The following is a 15,985-nucleotide window of genomic DNA, read 5'->3' as shown; positions in this document are numbered from 1 at the left end:
GCCAACGGTCTCCCTTGTCACCAAACCAGCCGGGCCATCAGGCTCGCAGAGCAGATCGAGCTGGAACAGACAAAATGGCTTTTTTATTTTCGATGTTTTTTTTTGGCTACTTTATTTGCTGTCATTCTTTTTCATCTGTCAGAACCGACATCGGCTGTCATACATTAAACGTATCGTAACTCTAGCTTCATAAATAAGCTAATCATTCTCTCATACATTTTGACAACCAAATTATCTCGAGATTAGCGCTCCACTAACATCCCCTGTCCAAGCCGCTGTATCATCGAGACGACATATACAACGCCTCACCTTCGCAAACAAAAGAGATGGGAGTGGGGAAAACTCGCCACGTTGTTGCGCTTAAAAACGTGGGAAAGCAGGTTCCAAGGAGAGACCATTGCATGCCGCGAATTAATCTTCCGTCGTCGAAATATCATTAGGAGTCTCAAAAATATGTTAATAAAGCAAACTACAATGATTGTGACGGACCCTAACAAAAGTGTCAACAATTGCTGTGACAGATCGGTACAGATGATGCTTATCCCCCTTTTTAGAATTACCACGCTAAATCATTCGCCTTGCTTCTTATCTTCTCCTCGGGATATGCTTGTCCGAGGTGAAGGATACATCATCAGCAAACTCAAAATTAGACTGGTGGTCCATTTCCCCCGGATCCGCAGATCTTTAAACCCCGCATTTCTAATTCAAGGACCGGCAATGGATTCAAACGCCGATAAATACCCAGATACCAAACACTAGCTGTTCATGAGATATTGCACGAATGAGCATAGTAAATTCAGATACCGCTTCTCGGTTTGAATGACACCGAGACATCGATCATTAAACCCATGGCAGACTATATAAAAGCTAGAGGACTTGGCCACTATCATCGAAGGGCTGGCTATTTTGCACACATTTTTTGAGAACACCCTTATTATCAGCTATGGCAGATTCTCGGATTTTGCTATGGATCTCTGTGATCATTCACACTGTTCTATCGGCTACGATTCGCACGGTAGACTCAGGAATAGAAACCAGAAAACTCTCTATCCCTCAGGCTCCATCGCTGAGCCGACAAACCGTTGATGGAAACTTCCAGTCTTATTCGATTGAATTCTCATACATGCTAGATTATGCGGGTAATGACTCGTATGCGACCCATTGCATGGACATGTGGCAACCACTAACCTTTGACTTACCAACAGCTCACCAAATACATTGTCCAAAAAGCTGCTACAAAACCTCTATGAGATTTCGGGAGCATACCCAATAATTCGTGCCGGAGGAACTACCGAGAATCGAGCCATTTTTGTCGCAAATCAATCACAGGCGCTCATTGAAGATTTCGATCCGGCAAACGCAGACCAGCCAAGCAGTCTGAGTATTGGACCGGCATGGATGCAGTCATTCCATCAATTCCCAAAGGGTACAAAGTACATCTACGGACTGAATTTTAATGACGGAGAAGACGGGCTACTCCAGACAGTGCTCGAAGCTAGATACGCGTTTGATGCAATTCAAGATGATCTATATGCGTTCGAAATTGGCAATGAAGTTGACGGTACTTTCCCTAAATCGAGATAAAGATATCTGCTGACTTTATTCGAGGGTTTCCCTGCACTAGCCACCGTCCTTGCAACTGGACGGTTCCTAGCTATGTCGAGCAGTGGAAGCAGTATGCTGCGGCCATCTCTAGTCAGGATATCGGTTCTAGGCTTGATAAGAAAAGCGAACCCCTGTTCCAAGGCTGCAACTTTGAGGCACCTCGTCGACTGGGCTATAACGAGACACCGTACTGGAATGTTGAGAGTGCATTGCAATCTGGAATTGCCGAGGCGGGAAATATTAAGACGGTTGCTGACCACGACGTATGTTTTTACCCTATAAGATCCCTTCTACGTAGTCGCTCACAATGCTTCACTAGTATATGGGCGCCGCCTGTGAGGGCTCGCCAACACCCACTATTGCAGGAAACCTCTTGAATCACTTCCATATGACGTCGCTGATGTATTATCATGAAGTGCTCGGGAGCTATGCCGCATCTGTTGGTGTGCCCTACGTGCTGGGCGAAACCAATACGATTTCTTGCCAGGGTACGGCTGGAATATCCGATGTATATGCGGCTGCACTTTGGGCGATCGATTACACGCTCTATGTGGCGGCTCTTCCCGTTTCTCGAATGTACTACCACATGGGTACACGATACAGGTATAGTCCGTGGCAGCCAGTCGAGTGGGATGGTGTCGGCGCCCACGTCAAGCCACTTTACTATGGGAATTTGTTTACGGCGACGGCTTTTGCAGGCGGAAACAAGCAGATCGAGGTTCTGATCAACGAGACTTCTTTCACGGCCTATGCCGTATACGAAGGTAAAGAGACCCTTAAGTCAGTTGTTCTGATCAATCTTGCCATGTGGAACTCGACTCAGCTTGCGTCTCAGCGGCCATTCACGGCTGTCGAGTTGCCGTCTTCACTGTCTGCGGGGGTGGTCTCAAGATTCACTAGTCCGGGGGTGGAAATTGCTAGCAACATTTCTTTTGCGGGGCAGATGGTCGATGCAACTGGTGAAATCGTCGGGCGGCGAGTCACTGAGAAGGTACATAAGGGCCGGGTGTTGATTGGAGCTGGAGAGGCACTTCTGATCTCGTTATAAGTAACTAATTAATTATGGTCCTTATAGCCTAGGGGGCCTAGCAAATAATTCGAAATTATGGCTATCTCTTGTCACCCCATCACGTTTCCACACTAGTTCTAGCCTATTAAGGCATAGGCCTTATATAGTTAGATTAGATATAAGTGATAATATAAGCTATAGTATACACCGTGCTATTATATTAATAATAATATAATCACTAGAAAATCTGGCATACCCCCCGTGAGCTCAGGCCTCGCTGCCCTCTCAACGATGGGGGCGAAAAGAGATAGTCCGCTCTGATCTTTGCCGAACTGAGCAATGACTCGCTGCCCGCGTGGTGAGCGGACGTAGGCAAGAAAATTGTTGATCTCAGTTCGAGTCTCTAGTGGCGCATGAGGGGGATATAAAGCATGACAGGAGTTCATCAAAACATGATCAGGATTTGTAGGTTCAAAATAAACAGTAGATGCCACTACACTCTGGCAAATGGTTTGAGCGAGAAGTGTAGATCGGTCGATGAGTAGATATGCCCACAAGCATCAGCCTCAATTAGAGCATCTGCTGGACTCTGGGAGATCGTTTTGTACCAGTTAGAGGTGGTTTCATCTTTCCAAGGTGCCAAATGAGCCCCTTGCCAAATACTGTGCTCCTTGTGCATTGTTGCTGATCATCTGCTCGACTATGGAAAAGGCTTTGGGTTCTGGCGATTCGTTAAAATGCTTCTTGGGGTGACTTTGCGTCTTTGATAATCGCCGGATCATCAAATGGACAAACTACACAGAAGTGATCATGGGAAACACAGCCTGCATTGACAGCCCATTTTTCCGCAACGGAGATCTGCTCCTGGTCGCGCTCGTAAGTCAGGGCTAGATCGACATGTCCCATGAGCATGGCGAGCTGACTATTGCGCGAGTGGTTGCATATCCATTCTATCGAGCCCATCGTCCTCTCTAGTAGCAAGATAATCTTCCGCTAGTGCCTTTAAAAGACCAGTAGCACCTGATAACTTGTTAGTCTAAAAAGAAAGCAGATTCGAGCATCAATTTGTGCACATACCCGGTCCGCCATTCCTATTGAGTGGTAGTGAGATTAGAAAAAAGTGTTATAATTCCAAAATCAATCCTCAGCTTACCCGATGCTTAAAATAACTTTACTCTTGCCGTAAGTCTCAACAGCTTCAGGGTGCATTATCCCTTGAGTTTGGATGGCAGTTGACAGCGACGGCTTTTCAAGGGGCGCCATCATTTGAGTGCTGGGAAATGGCAACTAGACTGATTTAACAAAGAACCATTTATATATGGATATTGAGGCATTTGAGATTATAAAGGGTGTGGGAGGGAACTTCTCCTTATGCCACCCTGGCTACATCAGGTCATTGTTGCCCCACATTGATTGGCTGAATTTGGCCGCACTGTCTGTGCAAGGGCCCCAAGTCATGGATATTAGCATGCCGGTTATGTCGGGCAGATCAAGGTGACTGTCTTGCCACATCCCGGCATCCCATAGAGTCAGATGTTTACGCAGGCCGAATTTCCACTCTATAAAGGGAATTGCTGTCGAGAGTGGGATCTTCAGTCCCTTCATTAAGCTTCAGCTCTTTACCTAAATGCCCTAAACACCACTGTTCTGCACTCAAACATCCTGTATGGCCCTGAAGTGCTGGCGTGGCCGTCCCTTAACACAGCAATGGGACCGATATTTGCCTAATGCAAAGTTTTCAAAGGAGCATGAAGCTACCCACGCATGACTTAGAAGAATATAATTAACTATATGTTTCCATATAGGTGAATTTGGATAACTTACCAATTTTCTTTTCATCGCACCTTGCTAGCTGCACTTAACAAGGTGACCAGAGGGCATCAGGAGAATTGCCTAAGAATGATAATAATCATAATACAGGAGCTAAAGCCTGATTCGTAGGCTCTCCTCAAGCTTCTCAGTATGATATTCAGCATATGGGTTGCTCTATTGAGTTATCTCTCCTCCCCCCGATCATGATAATTTTACGCAAGAATTATAACTTCTCCAGTGATATTCATTTCAATAGCCCTTTACCCACTAAAGGAAATCCAGTTGCCTCTTGCGGGTGGGTCACTTAACTTGAAAGGATGTATCTTAGCCCATCAAAACCCGCAGCATTTCTGAAAGCCTGCAGAAAACATAATACGTTAATCACCACTGTCATCAAGATACTGATTTGCTTCACACTTGTATCCGATGCTTACATATCCGCAAAGGTTGGCCTATCGTATCTTGCACTTGACCCACGACGGTTTCAGCGGCCGAGTATTCCAACATCACGGGCAACTATTTGTCCAGTCATCAGTACAACCGTTAGTTGAGCAACTACCGTAGATGCCGCAACATCGTAATCAGCCAATGAAGGATAAATTGTGCTAATCTGGTAGCTAAGCCAAAGGGCTAAATCTTACTTTGATTTTGCGGTGTTCACATATCAGACACCACTTCCCGTGTTGAACGCTTTGGGCTTGAACGCTATTGGAGAATATTATGAAGCTACCGCAACTGAAATATATAGTGTTTTGAATCTCGCAGTCGGACAGACATTCTATATGTCAAGCTTAATCAAATCAGAATGTCAATCTTCTAGGTCTTGGCAACTAAAAGGCATTGAGTTTTCTATGTCGGCACAGAAGTCTCAGATAGAACCAAAGTTTTATTCTGTAATGGTAAGTATCAAAAATGGCTAATCTATTATCAATGTCAATTATGATCAATGTGAATTATGAAAAGACTGAGCTCCAAAGTGGAATGCTTTTCTCCGGCGGTAAGCATATGCAGAGCGTTGAATCCTCTGGAAATTCAATAGTGGTATCTCCTATCTCCTCTAGGCTTGATGCACCCATATGTTAGGCTGGATGCTTACGGTCCACAAATATATGCAGTCTTCTCAGCGTGTCCTCTTTAATTCTTACGTCATCGCTTGAGGGGAGTGTAACTGAGGTTATATGTGGATACTTGGATTAACTTTCAAACGCCACAAAGCCCAAGCTAACAATAATTTCAGGGCTTTCAAGTTGCACAGTGGAAGGAATATTTGGATTAGTTTGAACCTTGGAAGACATAGACACTAGCGACGGATACGTGTAGCTAAACTGTGAAATCGTCATAGTGCATACATTCTTGCAGCCCGAGCCTCAATAATAATTTCTTGTCGCTTAAAACACATACGAGGTACGTAGTATTCTATTAGTCTTCTAATAATGGTTTAGATACACTTTGCGCCTTTAGAGTCCGAAGTTTTGGGGTTCTGGAGTAAATGACATGTAGTCATTCGCATAGGTCACAAAGACACTGGTTATGTAATTAAACGTTATTGGTCTCAACAATTCATCTTGAGTTCACGAGTCACCGAGCTCAGAGTCATTACTGACGACCTCGGACTTTTTTAATTGCACTTGTGCATCGGCCTTGTGATCGACCCGCTGTATTGGCGCAGGTGTTTACTTGATCCACCTTCCTCCCCCCAACCTCCTAGTTCCCGCTCTCCTTGTTCTCGCCACTCCTCATCGGCGATCTGTCCCCACAACACCACACCCTCAAGGGAACGCTTTGAAGATGTCTGAACGCCCGTCGGGACTGGGCAGAAATCCAACAGCGCCTCCTGTAATGGCAAACGGACATTTCGCTACGATCGGTAACAATGCGGACGCCGCCGCCGCCTACGAGCATGGTGTGCAGGTCATCGATGGAGATAAGGAGTTCAAGTACGACCCCTCGATTTGTTGACGCTTGGCCTGCGCCTACAGCTACTAACAGAAACTCGACAGTCCAAACCTCTCCAAGTACCTATCCCTCGAAGATGTCACTCCGGCCGGCTTCAATTACCACCTCATCTCCGTGTTTGGTTCGCAGTCCACTGGCAAGTCCACCCTGTTGAACCAGCTCTTCGGTACCCAGTTCTCTGTCATGTCAGAGCTGGAGCGCAGACAGACCACCAAGGGTATCTGGCTGTCGAAAAATAAGAAGCAGGAGGAAAGCGCCACAGCCGATGGATCGCGCATGGCGGATAATATTTTGGTGATGGATGTTGAAGGTACCGATGGTCGCGAACGAGGAGAAGACCAGGATTTCGAGCGCAAGAGTGCTCTTTTCGCGCTTGCGACAAGTGAGGTACTCATTGTCAACATTTGGGAGCACCAGGTGGGCCTGTACCAGGGAGCCAACATGGGTCTCCTGAAGACCGTCTTTGAAGTGAACCTGCAACTATTTCTGAAGGACAAAAAGTAAGGACAATTTCGATTGCGCTCGCTCGATACTTGATCAGAGCACTAATTGGTTTCTAGTACTACGCACCGATCCCTCCTTTTCTTTGTTATCCGCGACTTTATCGGTACCACCCCACTCAAGAACCTCCAGAAGACATTATTGGAAGATTTGTCTCGTCTTTGGGATACGATCTCAAAGCCAGCTGGCTTGGAGAAGTCGACCATTCACGACTACTTCGATTTCCAGTTCTACGGACTCCCGCACAAGGGCTACCAGCCAGATCAGTTTGTGGCGGAAACCAAGAAGCTTGGTCTGCGGTTCCGCGATGGCTTCCGTGACCCCAAGAGAGATGCGCTCAGAGGCGAATTTTCTGAGGGAGGAGTATTCTTACCCGAGTACCACCGACGCATCCCGGCTGATGGATTCTCGCATTACGCTGAGGGCATCTGGGACCAGATTGTCAACAACAAAGACTTGGATCTTCCTACACAACAAGAACTGCTCGCTCAGTTCCGTTGCGATGAAATTCTGCGTGAGGTTATGATTGGATTTGATGAGGCCATCACTGCGTTTGAGGACAAGCAAGCAGAGGCTGTTCGTTTGGGAGCCCCAGAGGTGCTCGGAGGGTTGGGTGCGGCCATGCGGGCAGCCCGCTCCAAGACTATCAAAGGCTTTGAAGTCGAGGCCAGTCGGTACCACAAGGGCGTATACCAGCGTAAGAAGGCTGAGCTGGAGGGCAAGGTCGATACTCGACTGAAGGCTCTGTTCCATGGCCAGCTCTCGGCTGCGCACAAGTCCGGTATCCGCGATTTCAGTGACACCGTCACCGAATCCGTCAAGTCTGGCCAGAAAAAGGGCGGCAACTACGATTTCGCTGAAATTGTGAACAAAGAAACCAAGATCTCGCTGGAGAAGTTTATGGAAGTTGCTAAATCCACCGTGGTGGAAGGCACATCTTGGAGTAATTACAAGCAAGAGTTGAAGCTGTACGAGAAAGAGCTCTCTGAGGCCAGTGCTCGCCTGCGGCGGGATGAGATGAGACGCCTGGCGAGCCGTATTGAGCGTTGGGTGCAGTCTCGTCTGGGTGAATCCGTCGGACTTGAATTTAACAACCTTGGTTCCGGCCGTGCTGGCGGTGGCGCCCCAGAGAATGGAGACAAGCCCACCGAGAAGGCATTCTGGGATCGCGTTTGGAATGTATTTGTGGAGACTGTTCTTGATGCGGAACGGAGATTCACGGACCGGGCTAGTAGTTTCGATGCCAGCCTCGAAGAAGTTGACGTTGGTCTGTGGCGCCTGCGTCGCAAATCATGGGGCGTTCTGCGCGCTAAGATTGACGAGGAAATGACCGAAGGCAACTTGTTGCTGAAGCTGCGGGAGAACTTTGAGGACAAGTTCCGATATGACGATGAAGGTGTCCCACGCATCTGGCGCCCGACGGATGATATTGAGGGCATCTACACTCGTGCTCGCGAGTCCACCTTGACTTTAATTCCTCTTCTTTCTCGCTTCCGTCTTGTCGAAACATCCGCACCACCGCCACTGGACCGGTGGATTGGGCACACCCCAAGCTCGGCAACAGCTGCTGACGAGGAGGATTTGCCTCCGATCGGAGGAGTGGATGAGGATGAAGGCAAGAGCCTAGAGGAGGAGATGACAATCCTTGGCGATGCCAAGCGCCAGGAGCTCACTGTGCGCTTCAAGAAAACCGCTGACGGCGTGTATGTTGAGGCCAAGCGGAGTGCCATTGGTGGCATTACCCAGGTGCCGCTCTACTTCTATGGCCTGCTGATCGCCCTAGGATGGAACGAGATTGTTGCAGGTAAGTTTCAATACCTTTTCATCCCATCCGACATTGATTAACACGGCCATCTAGTTCTCCGCAACCCCGCCTACTTCTTCCTGCTGTTTGTGTGCGCTGTAGGCGCCTACATCACCTACCAGCTTAACCTGTGGGGCCCCATCCTGAAGATGACCGAGGCAGCATCGCAGCAGGCTCTTGTGGAGGGCAAACGCCGCCTGCGCGACTTCCTCGAGTCCTCCGATACTGGTCGACAGGCTATGGCCATGTCGGCGGACCGGACAGGTTCCTCAAGCCGCAAGGAAGAGTATGAGATGTCCGACATGCAAAAGCCTAGCTCTAAGGCCAACGACGACCTGGATGACTTGTAAATTCTATTCCTACTTGCTGATTTGCAACGAATACATCTTGTATTTTTCCCTCTTGAGTTAGATTTATTATAGCGGCATTGGATATCAAATAGCCCCGAGGATATGTACTAAACAATGAACCCATGCATTTGAATCTCTTATCCAGTGGAATTAAAGTATTTAGTTGAAGCTAGATAAACCGAGGTAAAGCTTGGTGAATGCTTAGGATGGTAGCTATGCATTCCACTCGCTGACTGAGTTGCGGGGTCATCCCCACGTCAGCCCGGACTTCCTCCGACTCTGGGTCTCTTTTACCGCTATTTATCAGTTGTTTACCCGTAACAGTCAATCCAGTTCTCATTCCAATTCCTTTTTAGGTCTCTACAACCACTGAGGGATATCGTAAAGGTTGTTTGAAACCCTGTTCAACATTGCATCTACCTAATCTGTGCTACAACCCACCTACCAACATGGCCGCACCACTGCCAGAGAAATTCGATGACCTACTCGACAAGCGCCGATATTGGCCTGATGCACCTGGGTCTGAGGAAGAAGGTCTGGGCATGCTGCGCCTATTGACACCGGAGGTAGTAGCAGATGCCGCACGAACACAGATCCAGACCGGCGAGCGCGTGTGCCTGAACTGGGATATCGAGAACTTGACCCCACCAGGTATGCCAAATACACTTGCAAGAAATCGGACCCAAGCTCAAACTGAGGCTCACTCAATGGCTCCGATACTAATGACACGCCCAGGATTCGGCCGCAAGCCATTCGAACATAACATCAAATGGGTAGCCGAAGGTATCGCCTTGGACGACGAATACCACTTCAACCCCCAACAGTCCTCCCAATGGGATGGTTTCAGACACCACAACGCCCCAGCTCCAACTCCAACAGACCCAAACCGTCGCCTCTTCCACGGCGGCACAACAGCAACCGAAATCAAAGACACCAACTCCCCCCGCATCGGCATCGGCTTCTGGGCCAAAAAGGGCATCGCAGGCCGCGGCGTCCTAATAGACTACGTCTCCTACGCCAAGAAGAGAGGAATCCCCCTCAACGCACTTACCCGCCAAACCATCACCCTAGATGAAGTGCAAGAGATCGCCGCCGAATGCAACATCAGCTTCCAGCGCGGTGATATCTTTTTCCTCCGTGTCGGGCTCCCGGATACCTGGGCGGGTATGTCTGCTGAGCAGCGGCTGGAATATAGTCAGCAGCCTATGCCGCAGCATGCGGGGATTGAGCAGAGTGAGAGGGTGGTGAGGTTTATGTGGGATAATCATTTTGCGGCCGTTGCGTCGGATGCGGTTAGTTTTGAGGTTTTCCCGGCTTTGAATGAGGAGTTTGATTTGCATCATTGGCTGCTGGCTGGATGGGGGATTCCGATTGGGGAGATGTTTGATTTGGATGTTCTGGCTGAAACTTGTCAGAGGCTTGGGAGGTGGAGCTTTTTTGTTTCGAGTAGCCCGTTGAACTGTGCCAGGGGGGTTTCTAGTCCGCCTAATTGTATGGCTATCTTCTAGGAGGGGTTATTTAATGCTTTGATACTGGTTCTTTAAATGTTAGTCGCAAAGGAAACCTTGAGTGCTTGTGTTCGTGACAGTGTATTTTGTGTAGATCGTAGGTTTGATAAATGCATCTCCACTAACTAGCTGGAGACGATAAAAGGTTCTCGTTGAATCATTTTTTTGAATGAACGGCATCTAGAATATTAGGCTGTTTGTCACAGGTTTATCATATTTAAAGCTAAACAACCAAGCATGTCTAGCCGTATCGGGATAGAAGTACCATGGAGCGAGATCTCCAGTCGCCACCTCCACAAGAAGCTCCCGAAATCCTCCAATGACACCTCCATCCCTACTTCTCTAGCAACTAAACGTCGGAATCTAGAACCAAATCTACAAAATTGATTGGTCAATCCAGCTCTTTGATACGGAGTCATATGACTACTGACATCATCATCATCGTGACCATGTGAACAGAGGCCCAGACATAAATATCAAGAGCTTCTCAAATACTTTGATGAACAAATGTCCGACTTCCAAAATGTATCCAGCTCTAACAAAACGTCATCTCCTCCGGCCCTCGGCGGTCCGAATTGCCCAATTATCACGGGCGTCCGTCCACCACAAGGTCCACGCAGATCCGAAAGCCGAAGAGCAATGTATGTTGTCTGTACCTCCCACATTAACGGTTGATTAGTGACCAGGGTGATACTCTTCATCTAGTCTTCGTCAACACTACCTTCCCCGATGACTTTGAGAATTCGTCGTTGCTGAAGCAAGAATTAGAGCAGAGGAAGGCTGAAGCTGAGGCTACTACTGGACCCTGGGATAAGGTAGGAGATCTTTGGTATTTGGGTAATCTTGATAAGGGGACTAACTGTTGCAGGCTACTATTGAAGCTCATAAGAGGGATATTTTCGAAAGTCTGTATGGCTATGAAGCGAAGGGTGGCAAAGGTGCTACTAGTACCTCGAAGAAGGCTCAGGCTGAGCCGGAGAGGGCTCCTGATTTGGATGAAATGTGAGGCTGAGAGAATGGAATTGTCAATTTAGGTAATTGTTTGTATGCTTGGAAATATGGAATATGAGTTATTTTCTATTCAATAATACACGTATCAGTTAAGTTAGTAAATGTCTGAAGTGGAGTCAAAACTTTAGCTTCCACCCAGGGTCTAACTAGTAGGTGGAGTATATTATCGATGCATTAAATCCCCCAGATTCCACAGTTTACGCTAATTAAGCTCCCTATTATTCTCTTTATCCTTGGCAACGCCAAAGGATTTCTTCCTTTTCTTGTTCCTTACTTTCCAGTTCAGAAGTAATAAATCAAGCAATTCCTACTTTTCACATTCATGTGGCTAATAAGGGTGACCTTTCCGATATCAAGGTAAGTTCACTAGCAGATTGGGAATCATTACGGCCAGAGACCTTAAAGTTTGGCCGTTCAGGTGTCAAAATATTTGAAACGGTCATTATCAGCCTTACTTTCATAGGTTTTTGGATGAATTTAGGTCTAATCTGCGGGATTCTTCTGTTTTCTAAATATCAAATAACTCAATCGAGACAAAATGGCAAGACACTGGAAAGAAACATATGGACTCAAGTATGGTGGCAAAGTTTACAGTTTGCTCGAGACCATTTGAACGTCATAAAGATCCTTGTGAGCAGATTTGATAATATCCGCACCCTAAATATGTGTTAGTCTTGTCAAAGAGTAGTCGAGTCTGAGAAGACTGCTTACCTTCTCACCAATCATATAAACCGAGTTTTGAATACGGCAATCGGGAATCACAGGGATGATAGAAGCGTCCGCAATCCTCAGGTTGCGCACTCCGTGCACCCGGAGCTTCGAGTCAACCACACCCTGGTGGATACTCTTCGAGAGACGGGCCGTACCACAAGGGTCTTGCAAGACGTCAGTAAAGTTATGAGTGTATCAAGGGGGTCAAGGTCACTCACGGAATCCAGTCTGGCTTCGATCCAGAACAGCATGGTTCATCTCCTCATCAGAGTGAAGAGGCATCTTCCACGGGTACTCGCTCACAACGATGTCTTTGAATCCAGCACCGCTAGTCAAGACATCGTAGGTCCAACGAACACCTTCTCGCATAGCCAGGATATCCAAATCGTTACCGAAAAAGTTCAGGTTGATGTTTGGCTGCACAAGAGGGTTGGAGCTGTTCAGGGTAACTTCACCCTCAGACAGGGGTCGCAGCAGATCAACAATGACAGTCATGTAGCTTCCCTTTTCGGGAACTGGGTAATGCCATTGGAAGGCTGTGCTGAACAGTCCGACAAAATCAAGCTCGAAATGAGGTTGGCCTGCTGGTCCGAAGGGATCCAGTCCGCCGTTTGCTGCCTTGGCCTCGCGGTACGCCGGGTACTTCTCTAGGCGCTGATCGATACGTGGGAATCCCACTAGCTCTAGGAGTCCAGAGCTGATGGGACCGGTCTTGTCACGCTTGTATGTGCTCACTGCCTGGTCATTCAAGGGGCCGGATCGGATGATGTGATCGTCTAGACCCATTCCATCTTTGATTTGGAGCACGAAGGGCACGATTGGGTGGTCCAGAAGATGTTGGCCGACATGGGCAGATTTCACAATGGGAGTGATGCCGTGTTTGGCGAGTTCAGCAGCTGGGCCGATGCCGCTCAGCATGAGGAGCTTAGGGGTCTCGAAGACACCTTGAGACAGGATCACCTCCCGGCTAGCGTAGACGCTGATCTCAGCGTCCGAGTCAGCACTGATGACAGTAACACCAGAGCAGATAGCAGTTTCTGGGTCAATGATCAGACGCTTTGATTGGACCCCATAGAGAATGGTCACGTTGGGCTTGTTCTTGAGGTACAAAAAGCTGCCTTGGCGCTGACCTCCATAGATAGTGTCCACACAGTGCGTCAGACCCCTCATCTCACCGGAGAAGATATCTTCAGTCAAAGCTTCGCCCTTAGAAACCCATGCTTGAGTGAGAGCATCGCGAAATGGTTGCATTTCGGGCACCAAATCGGCATGGGCAATGTTCACAGGGCCACCAGTTCCAATCTTGCTCAGTTCGTTGGGATACAATTTTTCGTCGTCGTGATAAGTCGCACATTTGCGCAGGTAATCGACGCAGTTGTCCCAGGTCCAATCCTGGCCACCGAACTGCTCCCAGTCGTCAAAGGTCGGCTTGGAACCTGGGATCCAGGTGAAGTAATTGGCGCATGAACTTCCACCCAGGGTCTTTCCACGAGTGTTGGGCTTTTCGACTCGCTCGTAGTCGTCGCGCTTGATCATGGTCGTCTTGTAGGCCCAATCATATTTGCTTCCACGGAGATTGAAAGCCTTGGCTGGGGTGGTGATTTCTTCGATTTGATCTGGGTTTGGGATGCCAGCTTCAACTACTAGAATGCGGACATTGGGGTTTTCGGCGAGGCGGCCAGCTACTGCGTTGCCAGCTGTACCGCCGCCCACGATGACGAAGTCGTACTCAGAGCCGTTGGAAACGAATGCCATTTTGAGTGGTTGATTTTGGTAAAGGGAGAACCTTGGGATAAATGCGTGAGAGGTGTGGGCTTGTGAAGCCTTTGTTGTCGATTGTTGTGAATATCCAAAACAGATGAGAATCAACATTGACTTTATATATTCTGTATTGGACGCAACATTGTTCTAGATAGCTGCTTCATTGCCGATACTCCGGTATGCCTTGCGGAGTGCCGAGTGAAGTCCGATGCATAGAGCCACATGCGGTGTTTACGAGGGCTGCTTAATCTAGTTTTGACAGGATGCCAGTTGACGACTAACACATCAAAAAATGTCTGCAAGTCAGACCGATTGCGTCTCCTCATGAGGGGAAGCGAGGACTCTCCGCATGAGATATGTCTCCAGGGGCCAATCAGCAAGGCACCTCGATCCCGTTGTCAGCCTGCCGAGCTCGCCGGTCTCGGGAAACTCTCGGCAATATAGTCGGTAATAACTCGGATTTGGTTTGGGCGCCTGCGGTCAGCGTCTCGCCTCTAATTAATTTGCGCAACAATTCACAGAATGAAGGAGCAATAGCCTTGGAGGGTGATGACTCCGCATGAAATACGTCATGACTTTACGAATCTGCGACAAATTCTTATACACAGTTGAAACAATTCTACCCCACACGTACTAAATAGGAACACCCTCCAGAACGGACTTACTTCGGACACCTGAGATGTATACAATTCTCAGTTGCCATTGTCTCACTCCTGCAAGCCAGTTCATTGCCCAGAAAAAATAAACAAGACATACCGGTTCTATGCCCAGGTTGGACAAATTACATATGCATGCTGTTTCACAACACGGGAGATGATAGCCCCCATCTGGCACCTCATCAGGTGACTGAGACCCCGCTCTTATGCGATCGGAGGCGCCAAGGTCCTTTCATCTCCAAGGCCCTTGAATCTCTCAAAAAACCATGGCCGATCCACTAAGCATTACGGCAAGCATCGTAGGTATCGTCGGACCCGCTTTACACGGCGTCCGATTGCTAGCAGAGGACCTGAGGCAGATCAAAGATGCCCCAGAGAACGTTGCCACCCTGCGAGAAAGTATAGGCTCAGTCGAGCGATCTCTTGTCTCTCTTGATTCAGTTGGTGATGAAACATGGGAATCTCTAGGTGTTGCTGAGAATACCAAGTCGACCATCAAAACATGCGGTGAAACGTGTGACGAATTCAGACTCGATCTGCAGCGCTGGACCAAACACTCGAAACACGATTCACTGTCCTTACTGGACCGATCAAAGATTGGCTTCTGGAAGCAGCATCATATTGAATCTATGGAGAAGAAACTTCTAAACTGCCAAGTCACTATCACCGAAGTAGTCAGTATAGCCACACTGTATGTGGGACTAGGATGAGACCTTGAGATTAAAGTTTGTGTACTCACGTACGGTTCTTATAGCATAAGCACCTTGCGAACTTCTCACATCACGGAAGAAACTCGGGAAAGGAAACAGCAGGAAGTCACATTGGCGATTCAAAGAGGGGATGCGGAAGAGACAGACATTGCCCAGCGCAAGAAGGATTTTAAAGTGCCCATGGCCGATTTGGAAGATGACGAGCTTGAAGATGCATACCATGAAGCATATCGGCAGTTCAAAGCACAGAAGAAAGCGTTGGATATATCCCAGGCACTGCTGAAGGAATTGCTGGCAAAAATCCAGGAGCCGGCTATTTCCCAAATGGCAGCGAAGATGAAAGAGCAACCGGTAACTGTGACCTTTGGTAACAACAATACGAATGCGGGCATACAGCTTGGGGTCTCTTATGGTGACATTAGCAATGTGACTTTTGGTGTGCCAAATCACTATGGAGAGAAGCGTGATAGACAGTTCACTTGAGAAATGCTGTATTCCCATGCAGCGTCAAGCAGGGTTTATTAGCCGCGCTATCGACCACCGCGTTTATATAAGAATACATAAGTTTCGATGCATCCCTATGTACTACCG

General features: G+C 48.0%; 9 protein-coding genes across 9 annotated transcripts; 5 read left to right on the top strand and 4 right to left on the bottom strand.

Moving 5' to 3' along the window:
* Window positions 1-943: 943 nt before the first annotated feature.
* N7484_002050 (glycosyl hydrolase family 79 C-terminal domain-containing protein) lies at window positions 944-2,653 on the top strand (the record flags this gene model as incomplete). The annotated part of the gene is made up of 4 exons (XM_057112470.1): window positions 944-1,149; window positions 1,206-1,561; window positions 1,609-1,868; window positions 1,925-2,653. 4 exons carry the CDS (start codon window positions 944-946, stop codon window positions 2,651-2,653), a joined length of 1,551 nt encoding a protein of 516 aa, XP_056977207.1.
* Window positions 2,654-3,107: 454 nt separating this feature from the next.
* N7484_002049 (uncharacterized protein) lies at window positions 3,108-3,293 on the bottom strand (the record flags this gene model as incomplete). Its single annotated transcript, XM_057112469.1, has 1 exon — window positions 3,108-3,293. One exon carries the CDS (start codon window positions 3,291-3,293, stop codon window positions 3,108-3,110), a length of 186 nt encoding a protein of 61 aa, XP_056977206.1.
* A 53-nt stretch (window positions 3,294-3,346) lies between these two features.
* Window positions 3,347-3,526, bottom strand: N7484_002048 (uncharacterized protein; the record flags this gene model as incomplete). The annotated part of the gene is made up of 1 exon (XM_057112468.1): window positions 3,347-3,526. The coding sequence occupies one exon, from the start codon at window positions 3,524-3,526 to the stop codon at window positions 3,347-3,349; it is 180 nt and encodes a 59-aa protein (XP_056977205.1).
* A 10-nt stretch (window positions 3,527-3,536) lies between these two features.
* On the bottom strand, window positions 3,537-3,880 carry N7484_002047 (uncharacterized protein; the record flags this gene model as incomplete). The annotated part of the gene is made up of 3 exons (XM_057112467.1): window positions 3,537-3,634; window positions 3,692-3,705; window positions 3,768-3,880. The coding sequence occupies 3 exons, from the start codon at window positions 3,878-3,880 to the stop codon at window positions 3,537-3,539; spliced, it is 225 nt and encodes a 74-aa protein (XP_056977204.1).
* Window positions 3,881-6,214: 2,334 nt separating this feature from the next.
* sey1 (dynamin-like GTPase SEY1) lies at window positions 6,215-9,037 on the top strand (the record flags this gene model as incomplete). The annotated part of the gene is made up of 4 exons (XM_057112466.1): window positions 6,215-6,363; window positions 6,427-6,882; window positions 6,943-8,687; window positions 8,742-9,037. The coding sequence occupies 4 exons, from the start codon at window positions 6,215-6,217 to the stop codon at window positions 9,035-9,037; spliced, it is 2,646 nt and encodes an 881-aa protein (XP_056977203.1).
* Window positions 9,038-9,486: 449 nt separating this feature from the next.
* N7484_002045 (uncharacterized protein) lies at window positions 9,487-10,545 on the top strand (the record flags this gene model as incomplete). Its single annotated transcript, XM_057112465.1, has 1 exon — window positions 9,487-10,545. The coding sequence occupies one exon, from the start codon at window positions 9,487-9,489 to the stop codon at window positions 10,543-10,545; it is 1,059 nt and encodes a 352-aa protein (XP_056977202.1).
* A 523-nt stretch (window positions 10,546-11,068) lies between these two features.
* Window positions 11,069-11,551, top strand: N7484_002044 (uncharacterized protein; the record flags this gene model as incomplete). The annotated part of the gene is made up of 3 exons (XM_057112464.1): window positions 11,069-11,186; window positions 11,251-11,360; window positions 11,414-11,551. The coding sequence occupies 3 exons, from the start codon at window positions 11,069-11,071 to the stop codon at window positions 11,549-11,551; spliced, it is 366 nt and encodes a 121-aa protein (XP_056977201.1).
* Window positions 11,552-12,144: 593 nt separating this feature from the next.
* Window positions 12,145-14,022, bottom strand: N7484_002043 (GMC family oxidoreductase; the record flags this gene model as incomplete). Its single annotated transcript, XM_057112463.1, has 3 exons — window positions 12,145-12,213; window positions 12,268-12,431; window positions 12,486-14,022. The coding sequence occupies 3 exons, from the start codon at window positions 14,020-14,022 to the stop codon at window positions 12,145-12,147; spliced, it is 1,770 nt and encodes a 589-aa protein (XP_056977200.1).
* A 928-nt stretch (window positions 14,023-14,950) lies between these two features.
* On the top strand, window positions 14,951-15,877 carry N7484_002042 (uncharacterized protein; the record flags this gene model as incomplete). The annotated part of the gene is made up of 2 exons (XM_057112462.1): window positions 14,951-15,375; window positions 15,439-15,877. 2 exons carry the CDS (start codon window positions 14,951-14,953, stop codon window positions 15,875-15,877), a joined length of 864 nt encoding a protein of 287 aa, XP_056977199.1.
* Between the last annotated feature and the right edge of the window lie 108 nt (window positions 15,878-15,985).

The sequence above is a fragment of the Penicillium longicatenatum genome (genome assembly GCF_028827895.1).
Source record: "Penicillium longicatenatum strain IBT 33135 chromosome Unknown contig_1_segment0_segment0, whole genome shotgun sequence".
NCBI classification, from domain to species: Eukaryota; Fungi; Ascomycota; class Eurotiomycetes; order Eurotiales; family Aspergillaceae; genus Penicillium; species Penicillium longicatenatum.
The sequence above is the reverse complement of the archived record's forward strand: the minus strand, read 5'-3'. Positions and strand labels throughout refer to the sequence as shown.